This window comes from Meriones unguiculatus, chromosome 3 (assembly GCF_030254825.1).
Source record: "Meriones unguiculatus strain TT.TT164.6M chromosome 3, Bangor_MerUng_6.1, whole genome shotgun sequence".
NCBI classification, from domain to species: Eukaryota; Metazoa; Chordata; class Mammalia; order Rodentia; family Muridae; genus Meriones; species Meriones unguiculatus.
Genome location: NC_083351.1, coordinates 71,357,076 through 71,377,211, shown reverse-complemented (window position 1 = coordinate 71,377,211; position 20,136 = coordinate 71,357,076). Strand labels below are relative to the sequence as shown.

Genomic DNA, 20,136 nt, shown 5'->3' with positions numbered 1-20,136 from the left:
TAGCAGCGAGCCTTCCGAAAGACGCGACATCCAAACTGGTGTTATGGGATGCCACACACCAAGGAAACAGAGAACACACTGTTGCTACCAGCCTCCGAGGAAAAGAATCATGGTCTCATCAACTCTTCAGCAGCAGGGGGTGGAGGTCATAGGGCAGTGAGGAACTGTTCCCTGCAATTTCCATGTCTCATGTCTGATGTGGGGTTCCCTCTTGGCAGACAAAGGAAAGTACAACCCTGTCCCCAGTCTAACTCACAGAGGCCTAAGAAGGAAACCAGAAAGGTACTAGATATCCACAGCAGCATCTCAGCCATGCTCATGCCTCCTAGAGGGCAGTGGCTTTCCAAGAAAGGCTTCAAGCCACGCATAGTAGAAGACATTCTATGGCCTCTGGGAGCATTAGTGACCATGACCAGCTGAGAAGTGAGCTTGGGGACAAGATCTAGGTCTCTGCCTCCCAAGAAATGGTCACAGACATGAACAACATCAACTCAAGCCAATGAAATTTCCAATTTCCACTGGACAAAAAAGAATGAAGAGATATGGGGCAGGAGCCTTTGTTGTGGCTATGTTGGGTTATTTGAACAAAGCTCAAAACTGAACGATAACAGAGAGCCTATCAGGAGAGCCAGCAGATTCCATCCCTACCTCTTCTTCACTTTTACCAAGCCCCAGCCAGCCAGCCTCAGACTTCATGCCTTTCAACTGCGCTGCCCACCATATTCCCATCATGCCTTTCAACTGCGCTGCCCACCATATTCCCATCATGCCTTTCAACTGCGCTGCCCACCATATTCCCATCATGCCTTTCAACTGCGCTGCCCACCATATTCCCATCATGCCTTTCAACTGCGCTGCCCACCATATTCCCGCATGCTGTTGCATTAGCTCATCATTATTAAATGGCACTTCCCATTATGGCGGATAAGGACTATGTTCTTTCACATCCCCCACTGCACCTTCCTCCACTCTCCAGTAAGAAACTAACTGTATATGGGGTCCCTGTGTGACTGCAGGTACGTATGTGCCACAGCGTATGTGTGGAGGTCAGAGGACAATTTTAAGAAAATAGCTCTTTCCTTCCACCTTGTTTAAGGCAGGGTCTCTCTTGCTTCTGCCACTGTGTGATAAGACAGTCCATATGACCTGAGAGCTTCCAGATGACCCTGTCTCTGCCTCCCATCTCCCCCATAAGAGTCCTGGGATTACAGACGCATGCTACCAAATCTGGCTTTTTACAAGGATTCCAGGAATCCAAACTTGTATCTTCAGGCTGGCTGGCACATTTATCCTCCAAGCCATCTCCTTAGCGTTCTCAACTTTTGAGGGGGTTGTTGGTTGGTTGGTTTTCAGGACAGGGTTTCTCTGTGTAGCCTTGGCTATCCTGGGCTCACTTTGTAGATGAGGCTGGCCTCAAGCGCACAGAAATCCACCTGCCTCTGCCTCCCCAAGTACTGGGATTACAGGCACCTGGCTAGCCCCTAACTTTTTAAAATTCAGTAATCAAAAGAAAACTCTTAATGTGATTATATAAATATTGCTGACTTCCAATGACACGTACTTTACTATATTTAAATGTCCTTTGCAGCTCAATTGTTTCCCCTGCCGTCAAAACTGCCCTTGATCTGTCACTTTAACAGGCATTTTAAGTTCAAAGTTCATCTCCTCACTTCCTGCCACAGTCCATCCAACCAGTTACTGTTGAGCACCTGCCTTTCCATGTTATTGTACTGTGGGCAGTCCAAAAATTTTATGAAAAGACTGAAGAGGTGGCTATAAAAACTCAGCAAACTACAGTCCACACCTAATCCTAGCCTTGCTCTGAGAACCCTACAGTGTTTGGAATTAACTACAGCCACAATCCCAGCCTTGATCTGAGTGCTTTACAATGTACGGAATTAATAGTGTCCACAGGGAACAAGCAGAGGCCAGGACCACGGGAATGTTGTCTGGAGGGCACTGGGCCTGAACTTGGCTTTGAAGTCTGCTCCAAATGTACAGCCAGAAATGAAAACAGAATGTTCCAAGTGAGAACATAGCAGAGCATAGGTGATGAGAAAGGAGAACACTGGGAGTGGAAAAATTCAGAAGGATGGGGCAGGTGTAGGGAGGAGACAATGTGACAAGAAGGGAGGATAACCAACGTGACGGATAATCCTGGCAGAAGCCCAATTTTCAGTTTTTGAGACAGGGTTTCTCTGTGCTCTAGCTCTCCCAGAACTCACTCTGTAGAGCATGCTGGCAGATATCCGCCTGCCTCTGCCTCTCAAGTGCTGGGATTAAAGGTGTGTGCCACCACCACTGGTAGAGTTAATATTTTTTTATTATTTTTATTTTTCAATTTATTTATTTATTTATTCTTTCTGAAGCCAGCTTAACTCACTTTTAATACAACAGTTTCCATTTACATCCATTTTCCTAAAAACAACTTAGCTTTACTCTTCTTCATGTCATAAACATTGTCACTGTGTATTATTTTTAAGGAACCAACTATTTTAGCTAGTGGTAGAGTGCCTGCCCAGCATGGGAAAGGCCCTGAGTTTGATCCCAGAACTAAAGAAATAAGGAAAGGAAATAACCAGCTATTGGAATAAACTCAGCTCCCTGCTCCTCTGGCTGTCAGAACACAGTGTGCTGGCCATGGCCCTTTCCCAGCTGGTGACTGACCTTCCCGGCCTCCCCACAGGTGGCAGCTGAGTACTTCAAGAACACCACGCTGCTGCTGGTAGGCGTCATCTGCGTGGCAGCAGCGGTGGAGAAGTGGAACTTGCACAAGCGCATCGCCCTGCGCATGGTCTTGATGGCCGGAGCCAAACCGGGCATGTGAGTCACATGTGGGGCGCTGGGGCGGTGGCCTGAGTCACAGCAGGATGAGAACTTGAGCCCCTCTGTGAGTGGGGAGGTGACATCAGAACCATGGACCCTTAGCTCCCGCATCTATGAAAGCGATAACCATGAAATACGGACTTGAGCAGCAGCCCCGCTGCTACTGTCACCTGAATCTAAAGAATTCTCTTGACAATCTGGGCTGCAAGGACAGCAGGTTTGCGACACCTGAGGGCTTTGTTAGAAAGAACAAAATGGACCAACAGAGTCAGTTTCCCAATTTTTCCCTGTAGGTTGGGGTGCACCCAGGACAAAGAATTGGATGGTTTTTCCACTATCATTTAAGATACGGGCTTTGCTTCCCATCCGCTGTGCGGCTGGGGGTGCTTTATCTGACCATGCCCTCACACGCTCCCTCTTTCTCCTTTCACTCTGCCATCAAGAGGCCCACAAAGCGGGGTCCTCACCCTCACAGAATATGTGGGGGCATCAAGGTGGACAGTTCTGTGTGAGCCTCACTCCTTCTGCCCCCGATCTCCTCTGTTCCTCTTCCCTCTCTCGACTACTAGTTCACAGCATCTTATGTAAGCTGCCTCACCAGTTGGAAGGGCAAACTATTAAAAAAAGTGGCTTTTTTTTTGGCGTTAGTCTTTTACACTAGTATGTTGGAACTGTAAAGCACGTTCCTATCTCCGGCTGCTGAGTGGAGTTGCTAACTACAGTCCACGCAGGCCCCGAAGCCAACTGCCCACTCAGCTTCCTGGGCACGCAGGGGCATTTCTTTCATTGAGTTGGGACCTTGTGGTTCCTTTGTTTTCGTTCTGTTCGGTTTTGTTTGGGGGGCCGGGGGGAGTGATTGAAGCAAACCCAGGTCCTTGCCCTAAGCCATCACTCTAGCCCTGAGTCATACTTCCAACCCCTGCACAGCACTCAAAAACCTTATACTCTCCACAGGAGTTTTCAGCCATTTGAGTCTCCCTTCTTCCCTGTTTACCACACTACCCAGCAAGTTTACACCCGCATAGTATGCTATCAGTGGGTGTGCAGAACATGAGAACTGTGTTGCCGTCACCTCAAAGAAAACGCTGGCCAGGACTCTGCCCTGCCCGGGCACAATCCACACACATGCTGTGCCCAGACTGTGCAGAGTTGTCTAAAATATAAGCAAGGTATCTTTGTGTCGGCCTCGCTTAGGCAACATGCCCCAGGTCCACACAGGCACAGTTTGCAGCATGCTCCAAAGTAAAAGGAAAATCATTTGAAGTTTATCTTTGTTCTGTGTTCCTCCAAGCTTGAGTCTTTCAGAGACCAGCTAGAGACACTCACACAAGCGGGGACAGGGGACACTTGTGTGTATTGCAGCCATCCTTGCAGTAGTGGGGAGCACTAAGTGCCAGGCATTCATCTCTGTTTGCTCCAGAGCAAGGGGTTCCCTAGACCTGCTGGCTGCAGGAAAGGGATCCCATTATCCATAAGAGACACATCACAGAGCTCCCCCTAATGTCCAAACAGAGAGAAGAGCAGCCACGGAGTCCACACCCCGGGGCCTTTCTATGGCAGCTTTTTCCTGGCCACTAGCCTCTAGCCTCGACATGCGGCCAGTGCTGAGCTAAAGGCTTCTGCTGCACCAGGCACGGGGAGGTTGAAGCCGCCTGGGTCACAGCGCACAGTGCAGCAGGGTCACGCTCCACCCTTACTGCCCCGCCTTCCAGGCTGCTGCTGTGCTTCATGTGTTGCACCACCATGCTGTCCATGTGGCTCTCCAACACCTCCACCACGGCCATGGTGATGCCCATCGTGGAGGCCGTGCTGCAGGAGCTCATCGACGCCGAGGAGGAACAGCTGGTGGCGGGCAACTCCAGCACCGAGGAGGCGGAGTGCCTGGGTACAGTTCACCGGCTGTCACCTCCCCTTGGCTCCTCCACCCTCATCCCTGACTCCCTGCCAGGCTCCACTTGTGACACTGCCCAACCTGGTGCCCATCACCTCATCTTCAGTCTACCCTCTTAGCCATGCCAGCTGCCATAACCCAAGCTTCCCTCTGCCCAGTCCCACTCTTCCTTCCTGCTTTGCTTACCAGTAGCCCCATTTCTCTTTGTCCCAAGTGCTCAGGCATTATTACAACACTCTGGGGTCTGCCTGCATCTACAGCCCCACTCACTATACCTTCAGACCAGAGAGAAAGGGAGAGGCCATTTATCACACCTCTACCCCTGCCCTGAGCCCCTGGACTCCATAGGGTCCACTCCAGCCTCAGTTTTCACTTCCTGTGTTTCTTTACCACTGTAGGTCTTGACATAAACAATGGACAAACTTCTGTGGAACTCATCTTTGTCAATGAAGAGTGAGTATGACCATCTTCTTGGCAGACAGAGCCTCTTGGGCCTGTTGGAGAGGACAGGAAACATAGGACCAAATGCATCTTCTTTAGATATGTGTACCAAGCTCACCACCTTGTCTCCATCCATGGAATCTACTTCCCAAGATCTTGAGGGAGACTTACCACACATTTAACAGTGGTGTTTTGCAACAGCTCTTTGTAAGTTGCCTGTTTAACTTTTTAAAAAGGGAGAGCTCACACTGAGTGAAGTCTACCTAGATGGCTGGACAGTCAGAGCAGACCCAGCAGGAAATGTTTTCATCTCTGTCTGCCACTGTCTTCCATCATCCCCTCTGTTCTTTCTGCTCCACTTTTGCCGGTATCTAAAGCAGATGCCACAGCTTTTCTGCATTCAGAGAGACAGAATGACCTCATTTGCAGACCCTCAGCAGTCTAGTCCAGGCTCCTATCAAAAATCTGATCTGTTTCCAAAGCCTCCTTTGGCCTTTCCTCGGGCCCACACCTGTTCCCTCTAGGCCTAAGCCTGCAGAAGAAGAGATGAGAGTTGGTGAGGGACAGCTCTGACCTTTCATTGTTCCCTGCCACATTCCCTCCTGCCCCTTGCCTACTGCATCCTCACTCTGCTGCTTCTGCAGTCTCCAGGGTTGACGCAAACTTAGGCTACAGAAAAAACTGAAGGGCAAAAAGGCTCCAGGCTAGACTCCTGTCTGAGATCCAGACCCTAGGTCTGTCACTTGTGAGCACCCCACTCTAGAATCCACAGGTCACCCCCTTGAGGTGACATCTTCAGCACCAAGGCCTGATGGCAGCTGGCTCTTGGGCAGCCACGCCGTCTCCCAGCTTGTCAGTGTTCCGATGGTTCGGCCCTCTATGTTTACTGTGCTCACTGTTTTCTGGGCAGTGCTTTTCCAGACAGCTCCAGCCCCGCTTCCTCCTGTGTGCGCCTTCCTTGAGAAGATGGGCATCGTGCTCCATGAAGCACAGGGAGTCGCTGCTCCTACCCCACAGTCACTCTCCTCTCTGGCCTTTCTGGCTACACTGTATCAGTACCAAAAGTCTAACACAAAAGCTCAACTGTCCCTAAGACTTCTTGGGACTCCTCTGTGCTGGCAGAGGAATGGGCATTCGATGCTCTTCCTGTGACCAGTGCCTCCCCTGCCTTCTGAAGTGGTCCTAGCTTCCCTCTTCAGCCAGTCTAGGAAGAAAGTGAAACACGGCAGCACATTCTCCAAAGACTCCTTTACGGTGGCCCTGCTTCAGCTCCCACTGATGCAGCCTCGACGTTTTGATGATCACAAGAATCTATGTCCAGTGTGCGAGTGCCCAGCACTGTCATCTCCCTTCACAGTGGGTGAGCTGGAAGGCTCACAGCCCACACAACTTAGATAGATTGCAAAGTTACTGAGAACTCAGCGTGTCAGTAGTTTTGATTGTTCCCATCTGCCTGTCTTCAAGGAAGACTGGGGAGGATCCAGGATATAAAGCCGACTGTCCCCTCCGTGAGGTGTTAGTTACTGACCCAAAATTCTTTCCCATCTTGTTTTCTCCCTTGCCTGTCTCTCTTGCTGCTGTCACCTCAGATAAGCATGTCACATATCTGTTTCTAGATAGTGGCCTTCTTAACAGTGGCTAGTAAGGATACCATCAGGGCACAGGTTCTCCAATGAGACAGGGGACACCCCTGCGAACCCACTACCGACATTCTAGTGCTGAGTGGTGATGTGAACAGATGCTGGTGGCCTGGATCTATTATGAGGGTTGATGGGTCATAGGGAAGGAAGTCCAAATGTAAGTGGCTGTACTGAAGCAGCACTCTGTGTTTGCTATTTATTAGGAGTGTTGGTGTCACTTCAGATAAAGCTGCTGTCTTGTCCTTGGGAGGAAGCGAGCCTCTGCTGGTCTCTCAAAGCATCAGGGAAGAGTAGGGAAAAACTGGTCCTCTTTGTGGGCTGGAAGGCTTGAGCCTAAAACCAAGATGCTTATACCAAACATTCGGCATCAGGGGAAGCATCCCTCCCACCAAACGTGATCCACTCTGGTTTCCCTGTTTCTTTTGCTTCTTTCCAGCACGTCAACTGCAGACTTCACTTCCCTGATGCAGAACAAGGTATGACTGTGGCTTCCTCCACCCTGGGCTTTGAGATCACCTGGAATTCCCTCAGATAACTCAGGCTCCAAGAGGTCTGGTAGCTTTTCCTGCACCAGCAGCCTCAAGGATTAAGAGTGGAGAAGTCTTGCTCAGGCTGCACACAAGAAGGGTGGGTGGGCGGGGTTTCTGACAAGGGTGAGTGGTTTGGAACCCCAGCTCAGAGTCCTGGCCACCTAAGTGAGACAATAGAAGCTAAATAAGGAAAATACAAGTTAACTTTTATTGTGGGAACCAAAACTCAGGCGTCCCCATTTGAAAAGCCACATGTCCAAGCTCAGAATTTTATTCCTCTTACTCTGGGATTCCATTTGCAAAATCTTAATATTAAAGAGAGTAGGGTTTATCCATATGCTGCACTCAGACTCACTCTCTCTCCCTAAAGGTTTTACAAGAAGTATAAATGGCCAATTAAACTGTATGAGTTTTCTTGAGGTTTTGTTTCTAATTGTGTGTATGTGTGTGTGTGTGTGTGTGTGCATAGGTGTAAGTGCAGAGGCTCCAAAGTCCAGAAGAAGATTTTGGATCTCCTAGAGCTAAAGTTATGAGCCACCTGACATGGGTGCTGGGAACTGAATGTGTGTCCTCTGCAAGAGCAGTATATAGTCTTAACTGCTGAGCCATCTCTCCAGCCCCCAAACTGTGGATTTCACTGTGGTAATGAAATTATCCCCCAAAATGATTTCATTGCTTCTGCTGTTTTTGTTTTTAGAAAGTAGTAGAGTTCTTCATGTGCCAGTGAACTCCCAGAAAGCTAGTTTCGCCTATAAGGACAAAGTGATGACCTCACGTTTCAAAGCTTCTTCCCCTGGCAGTTCGAAAGCTATGAAGATGGAGCCTGACCCTATGTAGGAAATGCTCTTTAGAATGCTCTCCCAGGCTTCTACTCCCTGAGACCCATAGTGGCAAGACCTAGGGTATCCCTGGGACAATTAAATGGTACCTGTCCAGCTACTTGGATCATATCCTCTTCCTAACAGTGTGATGGCTTTTGTCCCAGCAGAATCTGAATGGTGTGCCCATGGTCACCAAGCCTATCAAAACAGCAAACCAACAGCAACATAAGAAGCAAAGTTCATCACAGGTAACTGAACCCTGTATGAAATACCTTATGCTTCCTAAAGGTACTGGCCCCAATGCTGTCAGGATCTCTGGCTAGTGAGGTATGGTTAGCATAAATCTCTGATGTGTGTGCCACGGAAAGAGCCCAGGCTCACTGGACATCACCGAAAACCAAGACTTTCTGGGCCACAGGTTTTTCAAATGAAAATGCTTAAGGTTGGTAGATTTAAGGTTCAAATGATTTTCCAAAAGCATTTCAATACAACTGTAAATATTTGTTTACTTTAAAAATTACATTTATTTAGAGCCAGATGCAGTAGCCATGCCTGTAATCCCAGTACTCAGGGAAGCAGAAGCAGGAGGATCACTGTGAGTTTGAGGCCAGCCTGGTCTACAAAGCAAGTCCAGGACAGCCAAGGCTACATAGAGAAGCCCTGTCTTGAAGAAAAATCACATTTATTTATTCAGAGTGTGTGTATATGTACACACACAGGAGTACACAAGTACAAATGTGGAGTCAGAGGACAACTTTCAGGAGCCAATTCTTTCTTTCTACCATGGAGGTTCCAGGGACTCAACTCAGCTTGCCAGGCTCAGGGACAAGTGCCTTAACCCACTGAGCCTTCTCACCAGTCCCCACTGTGAATATTTTCTTTAGTGTCCTGAGATTATAAGCACACTTGTTTTTCTGCACAAATGAGTCTTTTTTCCCTGTTGTTGTAATACTAAAACAAAATGCAGAAATGAGTTGGATGTTGAGACTGGAGACTGGTCTGAAGAGGTGTCAGTCACCTGCAGCCCTTGATTTCAGATTTTTTTTTTTTTTTTAGTTAATATTGGTCTCAGTTGTTTCACATCCTTCGCTCTCACCATTAATAAATGCTACCATTTATGAAATGTTTATTTTATTAACATATAGTAGCACAGCGCTGTGCATTTTCCCCATAGTCCTAGCTCAACAAGGTAGTGATTTTGAATTTCGTTCTTGAAAATGAGGTAGAGGAATGAAACCAGAAGCCAGCAGATGAGATCTGGAAAGAATAGCATCTCCATTCCAACCCACTCTCCTTTGAATACATGTAGTTAAACCCCAGCTACAAAATAGAAGCCAATTCAAAGCTACAGTTGGATAATGTATTAAGGTTCAGTGTAAATTTCATTAGAAGAAAATATCATGGGAATCCTGGGATTCAAATGGTCCTTTCCAGCTCAAGCGGGCAGGAAACCTTTCAGCAGTTAAAAGTGCCCAAGCCTTACTCTGGCCCTCAGAGGAAGATGGACAATACTTAAGGGCCATGACTTGGCCTCCTGACATTTGCACCAGGTTTCCAAGTCTCACGCAGTCCGGTGTGAGATAATCAACTAAACCAAGCAAGACTGAGAAGACTAGGCCAAGGCCAAGGCAAAGGGGGAGAGGAAGTGTGAGGCGGGGATGGAGGAATGGTGTTATTGTTTTCTCCTCATGAAAGCTAGGTTCTTCTGTAATTGGACGGCTGTTTGGCTTTGTTTTCTAGGTAGCAAACCTAAGGCCTTTACGCAAGTGCTCTACCCCCAAGAAACATCCCCATCCCAGGCTTAATTCTAACCCTTCTCCCCACTGGGACTGCCATTCCACCTCCATGAAAAAAATAACCTCTTGAGGTTAGAAAGGTGGTTCAGCAGTGACGAGCACTTGGGTTCAATTTGCAGCACCCACACGGGGGCTCACGGGGCCTATAACAACTCTAGGGGATCTGGCATCCTCTTCAGCCTCCCTGGGTACTGCATGCAAATGGTACACACATGTATACATTCATTATTAAATGAATAAATAAATACATTCAATAATAACAAAACATTTTTAAAGCTCAAAGTAAAAACCACATTCTGTTGACTTAAATGCAAACAATAGAAAAACAAACAATGGTCTCTATAGTAATAACCTCAATAATACCAAAAATCATATTAAGTCAAGAGTAGTGGCACATACCTATGATTCTAGCACTTGAGAGGTGGAAGGAAAGGTAATGAGATGTCCAAGGTCATCCTCAGCTACATAGCAAGTTTGAAGCTAGCAGGAGTCCCTTTAGACCCTGACTCCAAAAAGAAAAAAGATTATAATAGTTTATCATTTTTAAAAGATTTTTTTATTTTTATGTGTGTATGTGTGTCTACATGTAGATATGTAGAACATATGCATGTTTGTTGCCCACAGGGGCCAGAAGAGGACATCAGATCTCCTGAAACTGGAGCTACTGGTGGTTGTGAACCAGTAGAACCAGAGAACCCAGGTCCTTTGGAAAAGCAGTGAGCACTCAACCTGTAAGCCAGATGGCTTAGAGCCCCAGTAACACACCATTCTGAATGGAGTTCTGGAAGTGATCCAAGTGTCTTGTCCTTTGTCCTTCACAACCACGTGGCAGAGACTGTATGATTCTGCAGAAGAAACGGAAGCTCAGAAGCAAGCTTAGTTAGCATAGGAGGAACAAGGGTTTATCCATCTGAGGCTGAGACTCAACACCTGCCCACTGGACCATGGTGTGTCCTGCCTCTCTGGCTCCATGTGCTGGACAGCCCAAGCTGACTGTGGAATTCACTAATTTTTCTTTGATAGGAAAAGCCAGGAGTCCTGACCCCCAGCTCCAAGAACCAAGAACTGAACAGGAAGAAGTACAGATCCCACCATGACCAAATGATCTGCAAGTGCCTTTCTCTGAGCATATCTTACGCTGCTACCATTGGTGGCCTGACCACCATCATTGGCACCTCCACCAGCCTTATTTTCTTAGAACATTTCAACAAGTAAGTAATCCACTCAGTCAGCAAGCACTAAGAAAGAATCCTCTATTGGTGTCTGGGCCAGACTGGGACTAGATGCTAAGGACAGAGCAGAACAGCTGCCTAGAAGGCAAGACAAGTCCAGGGTTCTGCTCAGAAAGCTCATCCATCCTCAGGGAGGAAGTTCCTCCCCAAAGACAACAGTGATGGGGCCATCTGGATGGTGAGGCAGGAGAACAGAACACTTCACTTAAACAACAGGGTAGAGGGGGCCAGAGAGGGAGAGGGACAGATGACAATGTCAAAACCCACAGAGAGCTTGGACAATGCCAGAAAGAAAGGCCATGAGATGCCTTCAAGGGATCTGAAGTAAGGAGTGAGGGCAGAGCTATGGTTTTGAAAACTCATACTGGGTGGAAACTGGAGAGCAGCACGGAATGGGGCAAAGTAGCGGGAGGGGGATTTGAGAGAGAGTTCCTTGTGGCCTTGGGAGGGAATGCCAGTGGGGAGGAGCAGAGTTGAGTCTGTATGGTTGGGTCTGCACAGTTCTAAATTGTGTAGTTTCCTCTGCCCTTGGCCTTGCTGCATGTCTTCTGAAGGCGCTCTTGCTATCACCCCAAACACCATGTGGAAATTTCACTTGTTCCTCGTCCCTGACTTGATCTTTACCCTCCAGCCAGTATCCGACAGCAGAGGTGGTGAACTTTGGCACCTGGTTCCTCTTCAGCTTCCCCATCTCTCTCATCATGCTGGTGGTCAGCTGGTTCTGGATGCACTGGCTCTTCCTCGGCTGCAAGTGAGTGCCAGCGCCTTGCTGGCAAAGCATCAGCTCTCAAAGGCTGCTCAAAGCGGGTGTGCCCAGAACCGGAAGGCTCTGCTCTAGGAGTGCAGGGGACGTGGCTGGGAGCTGGACACGGTCTCTTGTGGAGACGCGAAGATTTCATGAACTCTGCACTCTCTTAGTGCACAATGAGTTGGTTTTAATTCTAAACAGTTAGCCAGCAGACCTTTCTAATTTATAGAAAGTCTAGAGAGTTTCTGGTGTAATTTCATTGCCCTCAAATCACACAGAGAAACCCCAATCATGTTCTTAGAAACATGATTCTAAGTAAAGCTGCCCTAGGTTTAATACTATAGATGGTGGTGATTTCGCTCTAGCAGATTATATGGAATGTGCTCCTATCTCTCAAAACAACAAGTTAGATATGAGCCTTGTGATATTACTTCTAATATTAACCTGTTTAGTAAGCCTTTTCTTAATAACCATCAGTCTACTCTACATTTGATCAAACGCAAACGCAAAAGGGTAAAATATCATATGATGTTTTGCTAGTAAGTTGCCTATGGAATGTGTTCTTTTTACTCAACTTATTCTCAAACCAATGATGGCCAACAGGCCAATATTGTAATATAAAACTAGTACCTAATTTTATCCCAGGCAAATTTTGTCTCTAGACAAGTAAGTGTGTGCACACACGCATATGTACACACACACACACACACACCTTAACACTCTGACTCTACTCATGTACAAGACACTTGTGTGAAAGTAACTAGACATAAATATCCAATTACTCATCTGTAAGACACGATTCCTCATCGATACACCCAAGCCATGTCCAAATGGGTATACCCAGAGCCAGGGGAAGGTCTAAGAGAGGCTGGGTAACAGGCAGACAGAAGCTGCAAAAGCAGAAGGTGGAGGGGCAGTCTGCATGTGAAGACAACAGAGACAGAGCGGGAGAGGGGGCTATATCTGACCTCGGGAGCATATTCTAATTTTGTGCTCATTCTCCCTTCCTAGCTTTAAAGAGACCTGTTCTCTGAGCAAGAAGAAGAAGACCAAAAGGGAAGAGCTGTCAGAGAAGAGGATCCGGGAGGAATATGAAAAGCTGGGCGACATTAGGTAAGAGTCACACCATTCTGCTTTCCCCTGTCCCAGTGTAACAGTGAAGGGACCCAGCAGCCTTGTTCCTGACAGTCCCCCACATTGGCAGAAATTTTTATTAATTTTTTTATTTTTTATATCAATTACAGTTTATTTACTTTGTATCCCAGCTGTAGCCCCTTCCTCCCTCCCTCCCTCTCTCCCTCATCTTCTCCCTGCCCCTAAGTCCACTGATAGGGGAGGGCCTCCTCCCTTTCCATCTGACCTTAGCTTATCAGGTTTCTTCAGGACTGGCTGCAATGTCCTCCTCTGTGGCCTAACAGGACTGCTCCTCCCTCGGGGGTGGAGAGGTCAAAAAGCCAACCACTGAGTTCATGTCAGAGACAGTCCCTGTTCCCCTTACTAGACAACCGTCATGGATACTGTGCTGCCATGGGCTCCATCCGAGCAGGGGTTCTAGGTTATATCCATGTATAGTCCTTGGTTGGAGTATCAGTCTCAGAAAAGACCCCTGTGCCCAGATATATTTGGTTCTTGTGGTGCTCCTGTCCTCTCCAGATCTTTGCAGAATTTTCCAGAACTCTGAACCTAAGCATTCAGATGTTATTTAATGTCAGAGCCATGCTGGCACAGATTCCTGTGGCCACTCTCTTCTATCGTCAGAGGCCAAGGTATGAGTAGAGTAACTGGTGGGGCAGTTGGAGAAAAAGCAACAGAAAGAAAGCACACTCATGGAACATGCTAGGTCCTTGGAAAGCCAGGGCCCCTGCGTTTCCTAAATGAGCCACATTAGTGACCCAGCTGTCTCATCCAGGGAGCTGGGCACCTCAGGGCTATACTCACAGCATAAGACAACACCAAACAGACTTGAAGACAGGAGAACCAAGACGCCACCAACAACCTCAGGCATTCCTGTCAGCATTCCCACAGCACCCAGTACAGCCTTCCATCTGCTGGACCTACTCTCTCAGAGCGCTCCCCACACAGACCTCTCAGCAAAAACTTCAGACGGAAATTGTATTCCTTAACACTTTAATTTATAAGGAATAAATGTATATGGTATGGCATTTATAAACTATAGGAAAGTGTAAGAAAAAAGTAACATGGACGTGAATCTTAGTGTTACTTGTTAGCATAATATGCTCCTTCCCATTGCTGGGTGTGCACACATGGGCACGTGTGTGTGTGCATGCGTGTGCATGCATGTACATGTGTGTTTGCATGTGTGTGTGAGAGAGAGACAGAGACAGAGAGACATATATGATTAAGCTGCACTTATAATCCCAATAAATTCCAAAGGCTCAGGCAGGAAGTTAAGTTCAAGACCAGACTGGACAACTTAGACTATTTCAATTAAAGTCAAAGGGAGCATGGAATAGTAACTCAACGGTTAAGAGCGCCTGCTGAGCATGTACAAAGCCCTAGGTTCAAGCCTCAGTACCATAGGATATGTTTATTATAGATATATATGTATATGTGTACATATATTTTTATAAAGCTCATACTGAACATAACTGTATATCCTGTCTATTTTCACTTAAATTTCTGCTGGGATTGCATCCCCATGTCGTTCATTCTGCTGTGGCAACATGACTATTTTTTCTTTTATTTTTATTTTTATTAATTACAACTTATTTACTTTGTATTCCCCCTGTAGCTCCCTCCCTCCTTTCCTCCCAACCCCACCCTCCCTCCCCCTTCTCCACCCATGTCCCTCTCCCAGTCCAATGATAGGGGAGGTCTTCCTTCCCTTCCTACTGATTCTAGTCTATCAGGTCTCATCAGCACTGGGTGCATTGTCTTCCTCTGTGGTCTGGTAAGGTTACTCCTCCCTCAGGGGGAAGTGATCAAAGAGCAGGCCAATCAGTTCATGTCAGAGACAGTCCCTGTTCCCATTACTAGGGAACCCACTTGGATACTGAACTGCCATGGGCTACATCTGTGCAGGGGTTCTAGCTTATCTCCATGAATGGTCCTTGGTTGGAGTATCAGTCTCAGAAAAAAAATCCCTAAGCCCAGATTTTTTGGTTCTGTTGCTCTACTTGTGGAGCTCCTGTCCTCTCCATGTCTTACTATCTCCCCCCTCCTTTTTTTTTTATAAGATTCCCTGCACTCTGCCCAAAGGTTCGCCATAAGTCTCAGCATCTGCTTTAATACCCTGGAGGGTAGAGCCTTTCAGAGGCTCTCTGTAGCAGACTCCTGTCCTGTTCCGTTTTCTCCCTCTTCTGATGTCCATCCTCTTTGCCTTTCTAAATGGAGATTGAGCATTTTAGCCAGAGTCCTTTTTCTTGATTAGTTTCTCTAAGTGTACATATTTTAGTAGGTTTATCCTATATTATGTATCTAATATCCACTTATGAGTGAGTATATACCATGTGTGTCTTTCTGCTTCTTGGATACCTCACTCAGGATGATCTTTTCCAGTTCCCACCATTTACCTGCAAATTTCATGATTTCCTTGTTTTTTTATTGCTGAGTAATATTCCATTGTGTAGATGTACCACAATTCCTGTATCCATTCCTCAACTGAGGAACATCTGAGTTGTTTCCAGATTCTGACTATTATGAATAAAGCTACTACAAACATGGGTGAGCAAATGTCCTTGTTGTGTACTTGAGCCTCTTTTGGATATATGCCTAGGAGTGTTATAGCTGGATCTTGAGGAAGCGCTATTCCTAATTGTCTGAGAAAGCACCAGATTGATTTCTAGAGAGGTTGTACAAGTTTACATTCCCACCAGCAGTGGAGGAGAATTCCCCTTTCTCCGCAACATTTCCAGTATGTGTTGTCACTTGAGATTTTGATCTTAGCCTTTCTAATGGCTGTAAAAGGTGAAATCTCAGGGTTGTTTTGATTTGCATTTCTCTGATGACTAAGGACGTTGAACATTTCTTTAAGTGTTTTTCTGCCATTTGATATTCCTCTATTGAGAATTCTCTGTTTAGCTCTGTACCCCATTTTTTAATTAGATTACTTGATTTATTGCTGTTTAACTTCTTGAGTTCTTTATATATTCTGGATATTAGGCCTCTGTCAAATACAGGGTTGGTGAAGATCCTTTCCCAATCTGTAGGCTGTTGTTTTGTTCTTACAACAGTGTCCTTTGCTTTACAGAAGCTTTTCAGTTTCATGAGGTCCCATTTACTTAATGTTGCTCTTAGAACCTGTGCTGTTGGTGTTCTGTTCAGGAAGTTGTCTCCTGTGCCAATGAGTTCAAGGCTCTTCCCCACTTTTCTTCTAACAGGTTTAGTGTGTCTGGTTTTATATTGAGGTCTGTGATCCACTTGGACTTTAGTGCAGGGTGGTAAGTATGGATCTATTTGCATTTTTCTACATGTAGACATCCAGTTAGATTAGCACCATTTGTTGAAGATACTATCTTTTTTCCATTGTATGGTTTTGGCATCTTTATCAAAGATCAGGTGTTCATAAGTGTGTGGGTTTATTTCTGGGTCTTCTATTCAATTCCACTGATCTACCATTCTGTTTCTATGCCAGTACAATGAAGTTTTTAGTATTGTTGCTCTATAGTACAGCTTGAGATCAGGGATGGAGATACCTCCAGAAGATCTTTTATTGTAGAGGATTGTTTTAGCAATTCTGGGTTTCTTGTTATTCCATATGAAGCTGAGTTTTTCTTTCAAGGTCTGTAAAGAATTGAGTTGGTAATTTGATGGGCATTGCATTGAATCTGTAGATTGCTTTTGGTAAGATGGCCATTTTTACTATGTTAATCCGGCCAAGCCATGAGCATGGGAGATCTTTCCATCTTCTGATATCTTCTTCTAATTCTTTTTTCAGAGACTGGAAATTTTTTTCATACAAGTCTTTGACTTGCTTGGTTAGGGTCACATCAAGGTACTTTATGTCCTTTGTGGCTATTGTGAAGGATGTTGTTTCCCTAATTTCTTTCTCAGCCCTTTTGTCTTTTGTATACAGGAGAGCTACTGATTTTTTTTTTTTTTTAGTTAATTTTGTATACAGCCACTTGGCTCAAGGTGTTTATCAGCTGTAGGAGTTCCCTGGTAGAATTTTTGGGGTCACTCAGGTATACTATCATATCATCTGCTAATAGTGATACTTTGACTTCTTCCTTTCCAATTTGTATCCCCTTGATCTCCTTTAATTATCTTATTGCTGTAGCAAAGACTTGAAAAATTATGTTGAAGAGATATGGAGAGAGTGGGCAGCCTTGCTTTGTCCCTGATTTCAGTGGGATTGCTTTAAGTTTCTCTTCATTTAGTTTGATGTTGGCTATAGGCTTGCTGTATATTGCCTCTATTATGTTCAGGTATGTGCCTTGTATCTGTGATCTCTCCAGGACTTTAAACATAAATGAATGTTGGATTTGCTTTCTCAGCATCTAAGGAGATTATCATGTGGTTTTTCTCCTTCAGTTTGTTTATATGGTGGATCACATTGATGGGTTTCCATATATTGAACTAACCCTGCATACCTGCGATAAGCCTACTTGGTCATAGTGGATGATATCTTTGATGTGTTCTTGTATTCGGTTTGCAAGTATTTTGCTGAGTATTTTTGCATCAATGTTCATAAGGGAGATTGGCCTGAAATTCTCTTTCTTTGTTGAGTCTTTGTGAAGTGACTGTGGCTTCATAGAATGAGTTTGGTAGTGTTCCTTCTGTTTCTATTTTGTGGAATAGTTTAAGGAGTATTGGTGTTAGCTCTTCTTTGAAGGTCTGGTAGAATTCTGTGCTGAAACCATCTGGCCCTGGGTGTTTTGTGGAAGGGAGACTTTTTATGACCGGCAACATGACTATTACTGGTTGGATCTCATTTTAACTGTTGTACCAAAATACATTCATTATCATGGAATCTCACTGGATAAACACAACACGGTTACTTCCATTTTAAAATAGGTAATAATTCATTGTCCATTGCCAGTTATTGTCTCAGGTTAAGGGAATACCAAAACTAAGGTATACGGTAAGTTGTCCCAAAACATTGGTTGGTAGCAGTTCATGTTCCAACGGCAAGTTCTGAAGGTGCTCACTGTATTGCATTTTCTGGAGAGGCTAAGATTATTTATGACATCGCTGTGCCTTCTCCACCCTACATTTCTCCAGGAAACGTGGATTCTGTTGTCTCTAACAGTTCTTTTCCTAATTCACTGCCAGCCATTCTAGTGTTTAAGCAGTGACTACATTTTACGTTGTCAGTGTTGGTGGTCTAAATAGGAGCTTCCAGAAGCCCCATGAAAAAGCTGTCCGCTCCCAGTTCCTGAAGTGTGTCTTTCTGCTATCTTTGACAGCTACCCTGAAATGGTGACTGCGTTTTTCTTCATTCTGATGACAGTGTTGTGGTTTACCCGGGAGCCTGGCTTTGTCCCTGGCTGGGATTCTTTCTTTGAAAAGTAAGTGATACTGTTTTCTCCTGAACCCCATCCTCACTCATTCCTCAAGGTATAATCATGGGTTACACAAACCCAGAACTCATTTTGTCCCTGAAAAAAAAAATCCATTCTTTCTAGGGAAAAGACAGTATGGAACCAGGAAGAAATCACAGTGTTGGGGGTCCCTGTCTGGGGTTGGAACCAGGGGCTACCAGCTCTGTGACAGTAGTCATCTTACATAAGCTCTTGAAGCCTTATTTATCTCCTAGGATGCTAAGAGCATTACAAGGGTAACATCTGTAAAGAACTAGCTATAATGAGACTGGCCTCAGGGTCTTGGGCCTGTGGAGGAAGAAGCCACCAGGCAAGATGCCCAGTCCAACACTGTGGATTCCTATACACCAAAGTTGTAGTGTGGTCCTCACAGGAGAGAAACCCATGTTCTGCTGTTAGCTAAACAAATCTGATCACTCCCAGAACTCAAGGCCTACCCAGCTGTCATTTCACACTAAGACACCTCCCTTAGGGAGGCCAGCTCCAGACATTAATCCTGCCCACGAGTCCATCACAGCATAGCCCAACAACTGGCAAAAGTCAGGTTGCTGCCACTGCCGGACTGTTTGCTGTGTGGAGGTGCTGTGTTCCCGTGACCTGCTCAGAGACCTAACTCCCCTCCTGCTGCCATGTGGATCTCTTTGCTAGGAAAGGCTACCGCACTGATGCCACCGTCTCTGTGTTTCTTGGCTTCCTGCTCTTCCTCATTCCAGCAAAGAAGCCCTGCTTTGGGAAAAAGAGTGACGGTGAGCGAAGACTAAAGGGACAAAGTTTGGGGGGTGGCCTTATCCAAAGAATACCAAGTTAGAATGCTCAAAGGAGACTTTCCAAGGCCCTTCAGACTCTAACCCAAATAGGAGAGCTAGCTCCTGAACCCTGTAATATCCAGACCCTTCCTCACAAATCACACCTCTAGGGTAGCATTTCCCAACCTGTGGGTCAAGATCCCTTTTGGGTCAACCGACCCTTTCACAGGGCTAATCTAAGACAATCTGCATATCATATGTTTACACTATGATTCATACCAGCAGCAAAATTACAGTTATGAAGCAGCAATGAAATAATTCTGTGGTCGGGAATCACCACAGCATGAGGAACTGTATCAAGGGATCACATCACTAGGAAGGTTGAGAACCACTGCTCTAGGGCCTTGTCTGACTCCGTTTCTTTCCGTCTGTGGTACAGGCACAAGCCAGGAACCCAGCCAGGGAATGGAGCCCATCATCACATGGAAGGACTTCCAGAAAACGATGCCCTGGGAGATTGTCATCCTGGTGGGAGGAGGCTATGCCCTGGCATCTGGCAGCAAGGTAAACATCCAGATTCTTCCTAAAGGAGTCCATTACGACCCTGAAGGGAAGGCTAGAAGTAACCAAGGGAGAGCATAGTATGGTCACCAAGTCACTAGGTCAGTTTGTGACACAGCAGGACAGATGCTCTGGTTCCTCCCTGGCCATCTCTGTTGGTGCCACAGGTCACAGCACACTGGCCCTGATACCTTCTCTGCAGGGCCCACACTGTCACAAGCAAAAGGAATTTTGGATTTTCTAGGCACCTCCTTTCTGGGGTCTCATAGCACTGACAGGAAGTAGGCTGCAAGGGCTCACAGAGACCCCAAATGACAGCTCAGTAGGTTGCTCCTCTGTCCATCTACACACCTAGACTGTGCCTCTCAGAGATTCTTAGCTGAAGCTGATAGAGGGCTGCC

General features: G+C 46.1%; 1 protein-coding gene across 1 annotated transcript in view; it reads left to right on the top strand.

Annotated features, from left to right (window-relative positions):
* Window positions 1-20,136, top strand: part of Slc13a4 (solute carrier family 13 member 4) — a 44,734-nt gene that overhangs the window by 14,673 nt on the left and 9,925 nt on the right. Inside the window, exons 3-13 of the mRNA XM_021653555.2 lie at window positions 2,687-2,823; window positions 4,539-4,711; window positions 5,116-5,170; window positions 7,235-7,274; window positions 8,317-8,397; window positions 10,969-11,156; window positions 11,809-11,928; window positions 12,937-13,038; window positions 18,294-18,395; window positions 19,077-19,174; window positions 19,614-19,738. Of these exons, the coding sequence (XP_021509230.1) occupies window positions 2,687-2,823; window positions 4,539-4,711; window positions 5,116-5,170; window positions 7,235-7,274; window positions 8,317-8,397; window positions 10,969-11,156; window positions 11,809-11,928; window positions 12,937-13,038; window positions 18,294-18,395; window positions 19,077-19,174; window positions 19,614-19,738 (1,221 nt within the window). The remainder of the gene's footprint in view (window positions 1-2,686; window positions 2,824-4,538; window positions 4,712-5,115; window positions 5,171-7,234; window positions 7,275-8,316; window positions 8,398-10,968; window positions 11,157-11,808; window positions 11,929-12,936; window positions 13,039-18,293; window positions 18,396-19,076; window positions 19,175-19,613; window positions 19,739-20,136) is intronic.